Source organism: Calliphora vicina, chromosome 3, assembly GCF_958450345.1.
Source record: "Calliphora vicina chromosome 3, idCalVici1.1, whole genome shotgun sequence".
NCBI lineage: Eukaryota > Metazoa > Arthropoda > Insecta > Diptera > Calliphoridae > Calliphora > Calliphora vicina.
In genome coordinates, this window is record NC_088782.1 from 82,296,242 (window position 1) to 82,308,465 (window position 12,224).

The 12,224-nt window shown below is 31.5% G+C and overlaps 1 protein-coding gene across 2 annotated transcripts in view; it reads left to right on the forward strand.

Moving 5' to 3' along the window:
- LOC135954948 (armadillo repeat-containing protein 8-like) overlaps positions 1 to 12,224 on the forward strand; it is a 450,125-nt gene that overhangs the window by 69,068 nt on the left and 368,833 nt on the right. For both annotated transcript variants that reach the window (XM_065505202.1, XM_065505203.1), the window contains exon 3: positions 6,012 to 6,221. In XM_065505202.1, the coding sequence (XP_065361274.1) occupies positions 6,012 to 6,221 (210 nt within the window). The remainder of the gene's footprint in view (positions 1 to 6,011; positions 6,222 to 12,224) is intronic.

Below are 12,224 nucleotides of genomic sequence, written 5' to 3' on the forward strand. Positions count from 1 at the left end.
GGTCTATAAATACCTTTATATGTATCTAACACTGTTGCCAGATTTGCCGATTTATCGGCATTTTGACGATTTTAGTCCTCAAAATGACGATTTTATGAAAAGTCTATATTTACATCAAAAAAACTGACAAATTTCACAAAAAAGTAGGTATTTTTATTTTTTCCGATTTTTTGACGATTTTTTTTTTGTATTTTATTAGTAGTATTTTTAATACTTTTGTATAACAAATTTTTACATTTATTTTTACATAGTAAGATTAAGCTCTAATTTATATTAACATTTCTTATAAATTCAACTGCTTTCCTTCTAAAGAGGGTGTTGTTTGTCTCGTTTTTTACACTATTTGGCATCGTTTGTATAGTTTTAAACCTTTATAGAACAGTGATTTTTGTGTGTTGTTATTATCCGCACGTTGTAGTCGAAAGTCTTGAGCATTCCTTAAGTTATAAGGTTGAATTTCACCAACATATATTAATTGTTCTTTCAGATATTCTGGTGCTTTTCCTATTTTCATTTTTTGTATTAAATTTATAGTATTTAGTTCTAAACGTTGTTTTATATTAAGCCATTTAAGAGTGCTTAACATGTTATTTATCGGTGTGTATCTATTACATCTTAGTATTGCACGCATCGCCTTATTTTGTAGTTTTTGTAGTCTATCAATATGTGCATCTGAGCAGCATGTGTATAAAACCGTTGATCCGTATTCAAAATGTGGTTTAACAATAGTATTATATATGTTAATAGCTGTATTAATTGAAATTTTATTTCGTAGTCTTTTGAAAAAACCAATTTTCTTTCCAATTTTTTTACAAATATATTCAATGTGTTGTTTTAGTTTTAAATCCTTATCTATTAGAAAACCTAGATATTTTATATTATTTACTTTTTCTATTATCACATTATTAATTTTAAAAGTTATGTTACTGTCCATATTTATTTCCATAAGCTTAGTTTTATTTTCATTTAATTTCAATTTATTCATTTTTAACCATTTGTCAATATTATTTATATCGATTGTTAGATTGTAGTTGCATATTTCCTCTGATTCAGCTTCTGTAAATATTAGGGTATAGTCCGCATACATTACAATTTCACATTTTTCTAATGATTTTGGTATATCGTTGATATATATAATAAATAATAGAGCTCCCAGAATTGATCCCTGAGGTACTCCAAAGTCATTTGCTATTTCATTTGATTTTACATTATTCACTTTAGTCTTTTGTCTACGATTATTCAGATATGACTGGAACCACTTCAATTCATTATCTTGTATACCATATTTATGTAATTTTTGTAACAGAATTTTTCTATCAATTGTTTCAAAAGCTCTTTTGAAATCTAAGAATATTGCCATAATTTTATGATTTCTCTTTATAAATTTCCATCTGTTTATAACATAATTTACCGCTGTTTCACATGAATATTTTTTCCTAAAACCTGATTGATGTTTCGATAGTAGTTCATATTTTTCCATATATGTATGTAATTATAATTGATTTTTACAAATAAATACAGTTACCTAGAACAAACATGCTTATCATGCTCTATTGTCAGTTTTAAAAAAAATATTTCCGATTGCAGCCAAACTTAGTGACATGAAAATACTTATAATTTGGCATATTTTTGTCACCGTGTCCATAAAAAAACTTAAACAAAATTTTTCTTCATACACGGGTGACCCACCCTAGTGTATACACTCATGATCAAAATAATAGGTCACTCTATACATTTCTTTTTTAAGTAAAACGACATAGCTTTAATAATAAAAATAAACTAAAAAAAATTTCAAATTTATTCATTATGGTCTCAAAAATGAAAAAATTTAACAAATAACGTAAATTTTACATTTAAAACCGGTATAAAACCAGTATAACCGCCTCTATTTTGTGGCACTTTCTTCATTCTGTTTGGAATACTGGATATTAGTTTTTGGCATGTTTCAGGTTTTATTTCGTACCATGCTTTCTTGGTTTTCTCCCATAGATCGTCTTTATTTCTGAAAGTTTCCTTCGACAATTTTTGTTTAAGTTCACCGAAAAGATTTTCTATTAGGTTCAAGTCGGGAGATTGACTAGGTCAACTTAAAAGATGGTCGTTGTTCTCCCTTAACCAATTCTTGGCCAGTGCAGAGTTATGCTTGGGGTCATTATCCTGTTGGAAACCTCAAAGCAATGGCATTTCTTTACTTGCATAAAGGAGAATAACGTCTTGCAAAATGTTTCTGTACCCCACTGCGTTCATTGTATTTTTTATGCGATATATTGGACCTACTCCACTCCATTAGAAGAATCCCTTGAACATAATATTACCGCCGCCATGCGTAACAGTCTTCTTTGTAAAGCGATCGAGGAATTATTTTCCTTTTGGGCGACGAACGTTCCTTGATAGTCATTTCCAATTAAGTTTAGTTTTGTTTCGTCACTTCAAAGAATATTTCGCTACTTTTTTCACCTTCCCTTCAGCACCAGTTTAAAGGTTCATTGGCAAAATTAATCCTAGCAGTAGTATTTTTTCTTACGCATGATGGGAACTTTTCGTGCTATTCGGCCGGGTAAATTAAGTTCTTTAAGAGGTCGTCCAACAGTTGGAGCGCTGATTACATTGCTAATTTCGGTGGCAATTGTTTTTGAGGACTTAATGGTCCTTTTTTGAAATTAAGACAATGTGGCGATCAGTAGCTGGACATGTTTTGTGTGGTCTACCACATCTTTTTGCTGTTTGTTTCCTTTTTCAAGCGTTGTGGACAAAGTTCACGGAACGTCCCAGGCTTCATGAAATTTCTCCTAACGATTTTCCTTCTTTTCTTAAGTTTTTTGCTATGGTTCCTTCATCAGACCTGCTATGCTTATTTCTACCCATTGTCTTTAAAAATACACACTAAGTATTGAATAATTTATTTAAAGTCTTAAATATTCTTACCACTTTTTATGAAACGACAAAAATAATAAGAAAATATCACTTTTAAATTTCACAAAATTAGATAAAATTTCCTTGTACCTATTATTATGATCAGGATATTTCGGAACTTTGCATAAAACGTTAACTGGCAAAATATAAAAAAGCAGTACTTGTCATATTTTTGTAAATAGTAACGTTGTCACATACAGAAACTTTATAAAATTAGTAGTTTTTCATTTAAATAGAGGAATTTGTTAGTTATTCATACCTTAATATTTATAAGGTATTATGATCATGGGTGTATGTTTACATATGGAAAAATGTCCCAATACATGGCACAAATAAATGCCGTCTGACCCCCTTTATGATGATATTTTGTCAAAAATTATAGACTGACATTCATATAATTTATAAGAGACACAATTATTTTTCAATTCCTTAGCAATTTCAAACGTTTTTACAATTATTTAATATATTTTTTCTACAAAATTGTATATTTTATTGATCATCTGCACAACTTAATTACTTATTCGATCAGAGTTGCCATCGCGTTTCATGTTTTGGCAACAAGTTTGGCAGTTTTGAGTTTTTTGTGTATGATATTTTATACTTACGATCTAATTCATAATAACTTAAAACAGCTTTATAAGTCGTAAATAAGAAAAAACAAGTAAGAAAGTATAATACCCTACACCAAGTAAATGAGTAAAAATATTTTTCTTTTAAAATATCAATAATTTATATTTTTGAGTGATTTTCGGAAGTGGGCCTTATATGGGAGCTATGACCAATTGTGGACCGATCACCATAAAATTAGGTCGTGTTATTTATGTCTATATTAAAGTTAACTATGTTGAATTTTGTGTGTATACCAAAATTTTTAAGCGATTTATGCACGTTAAAGTGATTTTCGGAATCGGGTCTATATGGGAGCTATGACTAATTATGGACCGATCGTAACAAAATTTGGTGACATGAATTTTGTATATATAAAACTTATTTGGAGCGAAATTTGTGTAGATACATAGATAAATTAAACTTTTATGACCGATAAAGTCCAATTTCGAGGGGACATTTGTATGGGGGCTAGGTGAAATAATGGACCGATTTCAGCCAGTTTCAATAGGCTTCGTCCTTGGTCCGAAAAAGTAATATGTACCAAATTTGATCGAAATATCTTCAAAATTGCGACCTGTACTCTGCGCACAAGGTTTACATGGACAGCCAGCCAGCCAACCAGACGGACGGACGGACATCGTTTAATCGACTCAGAAAGTGATTCTAAGTCGATCGGTATACTTTAAGGTGGGTGTTAGACTAATATTTTTGGGCGTTACAAACATCTGCACAAACGCATAATACCCTCCCCACTATGGTGGTGTAGGGTATAATTAAAAAATTTGTATTCATAAACGTTTAATAGTCTTATAAGTGAGACCCCTTTCACACTAGGCAATTTAGTTGCGCAAGTCTCTTGTGTTTGTTGATGCCAGAGGAAATGTCGGGTTAAGGAGAAGAAAATTTTGCATGCTGTTTTGTTGTTGGGCAAGAGTCTTGCGCAACTAAATTGTCTAGTGTGAAAGGGGTCTGAGTTATAAACCATTCATAAATTTGAAATATTTGTTGTAGCTTCGACACTACTTTAAACCTACTTTAAGGTATTCTTTTTACATTTTATCTTGAAAAAAGGGAATTTTAAAGGTAATTGTTTATAAATTTGCAATAATAGACGATACTATTGCATTTGCTAAACATAATTTTAACTCCGCCGGGGAATAAATCCCACTTTAATAATATATGATTTTGTTTCATATTTCTCCGGCAGTGAGCTAGATGAGGTTCGCAAGTGAGTTTGATTGCCATTTTTGTCATTTCCTTTTAACCTGTAACGCCATGTTGTAATAAAATGTGTAAACATTGTGTAAGAAGGCCCACACAATCTAATATACCCACTCCGGAATTAAAGCTATGTGTTTCCACATAGAAATTCATAAAATTTTATTAAAATTTGACAAAATGACAATAAAAAAATAATAAAACAAATTATAAAATAGTGATGTTTATTTTATCACAGAATATACGTCATTCGATTACTTTTAATAATAATTGTAATAAAATATATAAGAACGTTAGTATATTAATACATTTTAGCTTAATATTAATTTACTAAAATAAATGTAGATTTTTTCTCTAAAAATTAGATTTTATCATCAAAAATGTATTATTACTAAAATCAAACAATGAAAAAAAGAAATTTAACGAATATTTTATCCTAATGACAAGCAACACTAACAACGAAAAAGGGGAAATAACTGAGAAGCATTGCCAGCTTAGACAAAAAACAGTACATTAGTTATTGTGCCTTTATCAAACGTTTATGAATAGAATATTTTTATTAAAGTTTTATAAAGCAAAACTGTTTGTTAACAAATCTGTGCTTTAAATCTACAATAAGTTTTTATTATGAATTAGACCGTTAATATATTTATATTTTCATATAATGGTGATTGTATTTGAGATTTAAAGGTGAGTTGAATTTATAGAATAGTTTTTTTCATTTATAGAAAAGATTTATTTTAATTAAAAAAATATTTAGTTGATTGCTGCTAAAAAAACACGTTCACTCTCTCACAGTATTGCCAGATATTTTAAGTAACCAAAAAGTTTTTTGGTCGCATGGACCTGGTTTTCTTGCATTTTAAATAGACGGAGATAGATAAATCAGTTCAGTATTTCATAAGAATCAAGAATATTTATATTTCCTATGCTACGCCTATGTTAAAATCAAGCATGATTCACCTAAATTAAACGAGTTTGTCACCATGTAATTATTTTGTCGTTATACGAAAAAAATTAATTTGTAATGGCTATATATAGAAGACCGAAAAAAAATTAAAAACGAATCATTACCGCTAACTGAGGTATGGAATTTTTGACTGCATTTTTTAATCCTAAATATTGGCCCTAACTAATTTTTTGTATATCATAATAAAAGTTATATTAAACTTATCCAAATATGTTGTCTATAATATCTCTCAATTGAAAAAAACTTAAGTCAAATCCTTGTAAAGTCGAACATGTTTATAATTTAATTTATTTTTTTGCAGGTTCTGTTGCTAAAGGAACGGCGAAAAATGTGCAACTTCTAATTCAGGAATACCAGATATTACCACTACTAAAAAGAGAACTTACACAAATAACAAAAAACAAATACAGTCTGGAAATATGTTTAAGTGCATTATGTTCGATATTTCGGCATTTTCCATCAACGATTTCATATTTTTTTGATGATACCTGCACCTTACCTCACTTTTTAAGTAAGTAATTATTTTCCCATCGAAATCTAAAATCCAAGATTAGCTCTAAATCTGAAAATTAAGTTATGAAACAATTGTATTTCATAGCTTTGAGAATTAGGAATTTTTTTATTTAATAAAAAGGTAAAGCAAACTAAATTTATATGTATATTTTTTAAAAAGAATTGATGTATATTTGTGTTCATGTACCAAATAAATTTAATATACAATATATATATGTGAAACTAGCTTTCGGTGTTCGGTTTTAACCGAAACCACGGTTTTTTAATGCCTAAAACCGAAACCGGTTTTTACTTTTAAACTATTGTCAGTAGAAAAATTCAAAATTTAGAAATGAAAAACAAACTTCATCCAATGATTTCTCCAATTTCTCTAAAAACAAATTGGTAAAATTTCTTAAGATTTCTTTAAATTTTTTAAATTGATTAATTTCTTTAAATTTTTTAAATTACAATAATTGCTTCAGAGATAAAAGTATGGAGTACTGGCTGACCCGGTGCGCGTCGCCAACTCAATTGGAAGAAAGAAAATACTATTAAGTCTCCCTTTGTGAATTAATACTAATTCAGGATAACTGTCCCGTTTCACACCAAGATTTCAAGGATTCTCAAAATTTATTTTTTATTTCCCCCCAGCAAGCAACGGAGATTGCCAGATTATTTGAATTCTTTTGGTGTTATTTTCGCTATTACTACCACACTGGCAACTTTAGTAATTGTGCACGGCTAAGGCTCGTCGGGCTTGGACGGTGGTACGTTGGAGTAATAGAGAAAACGACAAGATATAAAATTTTTTAAAATTCCTTATAATCGGGACTATAAAATTCTGGTGAAGCTGGATCTATCAAACGGTTGCTAAATAATTCAATCTCATCCATCGGATATCTAGTAGGGTATTCAATCGATTAACCGTTAATCGGTTAACCGATTAATTTTGGACGGTTAACTGTTCGAATAATTTGAAATTGCCGATTTTAAAATAACAAATAAACCGATTAATTTGTGTCGATTAACCGATTAACCGAAATTCCCTTTTTTGCACTTTAAATTTTTTTTTGTATTTATTTTTCCATTTCAATTCAAATACAAATTTCAAATTAAAATTAGATATTTTTTGAACATCCAATAAACATGTTAAGTGAGTATGTATAAAACTGACATATTTAATTTACATGTCTTTGCAACTTTGTTTGTATTTACATGTATAGACGAAAATAGTTTTGTTGAAATGAGTCTTATCTAAAACAATCCAAAAAGGAATATTCTTGATTTCTCCAAAATATACAATCAGCGAGAAAGTTTTTTCCAAGAAAAGTTTTATTAAATCTAAAGAAAAAAATCGTTTAAATTATATTCTTTTTATAAAAGATTATTTCAGAAGATCTCACTAAAACTATAAAAAACTCACACTTCGCTCATTTGCTGCAACAACGTCATAATTCAAAAAAAGTCGTTTCGAGAAAAACATCTTTGAATATTTTATGACATTTTACTATTTCTTAAATAAATGTTCAACAAGTCATGCGATTTCAGAAATTTAAATAGGAGATTTTAATATCTTTCTAACCTGTATTTAACCCAAATTTTTACTTATCAAATATACGAGAAAACATGAATTTTTACAATGTTTACTATAAAAAAACACCCTCACACAAAAAATAATTTATTTTTTTGAAAACTGATAAAACTATATGAAAGATTATAGAACAGCGCATATTTTGTATTACTCAGTTCAATAAACACGGATTTTGAGTAATGATGTTGTTGCAGCAAATAGGCGATATGTTTACAAAAATGATCTCAAATACCTTATTTGCCATTTTTTATGTTTTTGTATACAAAATTCGTTGTTGTATTTTCAATTTGAAATGAAAATATAAATTATTCGGTTAATCGAATAATTTTAAATTAACCGATTATTAACCGATTAAATCTAAACCTCGATTAATTATTTGCTCGATTAACCGATTAAACCAGAAACCCGATTAATTGAATACCCTAATATCTAGACAACGTATCCGGTACGATATTTTGTGATCCTTTGCGATGACGAATTTCGAATGAAAAAGTTTGAAGCTGTAAGCTCCATCGAGCTAGACGACCACTTAAATCACGTTGTGACATCAGCCATTTTAACGATGAATGATCTGTTATCACGACGAAGTTCATAAGCTCAACATAGGGACGAAAACGTTTGATAGCTGAGACAACCGCTAAACATTCGCGTTCTGTTACCGAATAGTTTTTCTGAGAAGATGTAAAATTTTTCAAAAAATAAGCGATAGGATGCTCTTCACTATCAGAATCTTCCTGAAACAAAACTGCTCCCATTCCTACATCTGATGCATCGCATTGTATATAAAAAGGTTTATTGAAATCTGGATGCGTCAACACTGTACTTGCGTTTTGGCGTTTTCGGATACTGAAAATTAACAATTGCCTGAATCTTTTCTGGATCGGGTTTTAAAAGTCCACCTCCGACAATATATCCTAGATATCTCAATTCACTACATCCAAACTTAGATTTACTAAAATGTATGGTTAATCCAAATATACAAATACTTTTTCTCTGAGGCGTGCCGGAATCACCTTGTCCATTAAACGGCATAATCTTTGGGCCGCGTTGCACAACCCAAAGGCAGTACAAGGGTCTTCCAGGTACTGTGAACGCTGTCTTCCCTCGGCTTTGATATGCTAATGGTATCTTCCAAAAGGCATCCTTCAGATCAATGTTCGATATAAAGTGGGTATCACCCAAACGGCTTAATGTGTGGGAGTGGATAGGCGTCCTTAACGGTTAAGTCATTGAGCCGCTTACTTTATCTCCATTTTGGACAAATGTTACTCGATTGTTCCACGGGCATCCTATACAGCTCGCCATACATCAGTTTCTGAACCGCTGGTGATACGGGATAGTGTTTCTCCTTGACTGGAACAGCATCTCCTGTCTCAATGTTATGTATTTCCAGTGAAGTCTTACCTAGGCCTTTGCGTGTAAAACATGGGAACAAAGCTATAACAGACTCTAATAGACTACGCTGTTGTGCATTCAACTCATGCATTCTTGGAAAAGAAGCATCGGGTACCACACTTGAGCAGGTATCTATACTATCTTTTTTTTTTTTTTAAAACAAACACAAACTGCGAAGCGTTTTGCTTATCTGCAGATACACCCAGAGTCTCTGACGGGAATCGAACCCGCAACCCTCAGATTGATATTCCGGTACCTTATCGTCTAGTCTATCAGGGCACTCAAGTCAAGGCACTAAACTGAATCTAATCAAGTTAAATGCTTTCATAAAATCAAGACCTAAATACAATGGTAACTTAAGAGATGGGACTAAAAGAAAATCAATAGGTTTATTTGTTTTACCAAACACAATATCCGACCTAACACGACCTATGATGGGATTTAACCTTCCATCGGCTGTTCTTATTTCAGATTCAAATGGATAAATAATGAGATTTGTTTTTCCGATGAAATCGAAACAGTTTTTTCCAAGTACTGTCATTGATGCTCTGCTGTCTAATAATCCTTGTATTTGTTGACCGTTTATTTCGATGGTTGTATAAATTCTTGTATCTGGTCCTTCATAAATACTAGCAGCAGAAATTTCAAATCTTACACGTTTTCTTTCTTTATATCTATATCTTGTTTTTAAAATTTTTGTCATTGGTCCGAAATTCTTTTCTTGGCATTCTCATATTCTTCCATCCGTACATGTAGTAGTTTTCGTGGATAAATCAGGTTTAAATGTTCAGGCTGGATAACTTTTTGTAAAATTTTCTTTTCAGATTCTATATTGGGTTCATGTTGTTTTATTGTTGCTTGGGATACGGTGTTCTTGAACGTGCCTCCATCCCATGTGACATGTTCATCCTTTGGTTTCCCTGACATACCAGGCATCTTGGCGTAACTGTATTTTCAAGTCCGTATTTGTAGAAAAACACATTTCTCTTCTCTTCGGAACAGTCCATAAATGTGTGACCTTCAACTTTACAGTTCCAACATATTAGTTTCCTTGGACCTTTGGCTAATGCATCTACTTCGAGAGTGTCTTCTGTTATGTCTTCTTCATACTCTAGCTCATTAACCGACCTAGCAGGGAATCTATTGTTGAAATTTCGATGACTACCTAATAGATTTTCAGCACGACGACATTCCTTGGCGAATTGTGCTAAACTGATAACTTGGACTGAAAATAATACTTGTGCCATACATAGCAGCTTTAAGATTTCCTTTCATTATACTAACTAGATCTCTCTCACTGATGGGACTTCGAAGCTGGTTACGTAGACGAATGACTGCGTTATAAAAATCGTCAAAAGTTTCTTGATCTTGTTGTCTTCTATCTAATATTTTACGCTGAATGTCAAAATCGCTGTCGAAACGATGGAATTGCGTAATTAAAGCAGCTTTGAACTCTCTCCACCGGAAACATTGTTGAATCTTCTGTGATCCCAAAACCAATCAAGAGCTGGTCCGCTTAACAAATGGTGAAAAGACTTTAAAACATCTTTTCATTCACATCCATAATCTGACTGTAGGGTTTCAACGCGAAATACGAAATCTTCAATGCTGGTTGTACGAGTGGTACCGTCAAAAATAATACCCCATTTATCAATACGAAAGTTTGAACTAATTGGTGTCTGTCTTTGACCTGTGGGTCAAGGAACTTCTGGTTGCATTGGAAACTCATTTTGAAAACAATTAGCAGGGTTATAAGCTGTATTGGGCCATTGCTGAACTTGTAACTGTATTTGCGTTAGAGAATGATGGTGGTGGTTGACTCAAATCTAGGAAATGATCGCTATTTCTCGGTTGTGTAAGATTTGGTCCTTGTTGTTGCGAATGAACGTGTAAACTCTGTTGTATAATTCTGGGTACTAAGTCTAATAATCTATCTTTAAAATTCTTCAAATCATCATGAGGCTGAGCTTCTTTCAGATCTATGGTCTCGACGATGTGTGTAATTTGGAGGTGGTCTTAATGGAACATTATGTTGGTTAAACTCGTCAACTACTCCTTGTGCACTAATGATACTGAACGGTGGTGTTACTATAGAGCTATTGGCGGAAAAACTTGCTCCACTTACATCTAAGTCTTGTGGTTTATGTTGTTCCATAACCGTTGCATTTAAATCTAGTCTTCTAGAATTGCTCCCGTAGTATTAGCTGACGTTGTAGTAGTCGTAGTTGTAGTAATCACGGTAACCGAAGTGCTAACAATAGTACCGTCGCACAATGGTTGAAGAGTGGCCGAAATTAATTTTTTTCATGTTCGCCGATTTGGATAATTTTTTGGTAATTTGTTGTCAGATATCAGAATATTATGATTCCGTAATATTAGGCTGATATATTTATTATTTGTTTGGACAGACACGATCGAAGTTCATATATGTTCGCTTGTTTAAAATGGCATGCAAATTTACTGTATATTCAATCTATTGGTACAATCACAGTAAACTTATCATTTGACTTTGTTGTATATTTTCGTAAATTACAATTGCCATAGGTGAGATTTGCATTAAAAAAAGTTGGAAAAAGTGCCATATAAAAAATTTCGTAGAACAAAATATAAACCACATCAAAATTTCAATGTTCATCAACTTCAGTGGACTGCATCTTTTTAGCGCTGTGGAGCGCTGTTTAACGAAAGATGTCAAATTACAGCTTGAAGTCTCAGCTAAAAGTTAAAAAGAAATTCAGCTGCTCCTACCTGCTCCTTTCCAAAAAAAACAGTAAAAACTATAAAGTGATATAGTGATAAAGTAATAAATTTTCGTTCATGAATGTTGTTGTTGCCATAATTCTTTAGTTGTAGGAAGGAGAAATTTATCTCCTGTTTTGTTATTTTATTATTTTTTATACTTAAATTATTAAGAAAACCCAAGCCAGTCGATCAACGTCAAAGCTGGGTAATACTTTTTATTTATTTGTTTAAAGGGACAAATTGGACTATAAAAGTCTTAATCTGTCCTCTTTAGTATTATTTTTTATTATT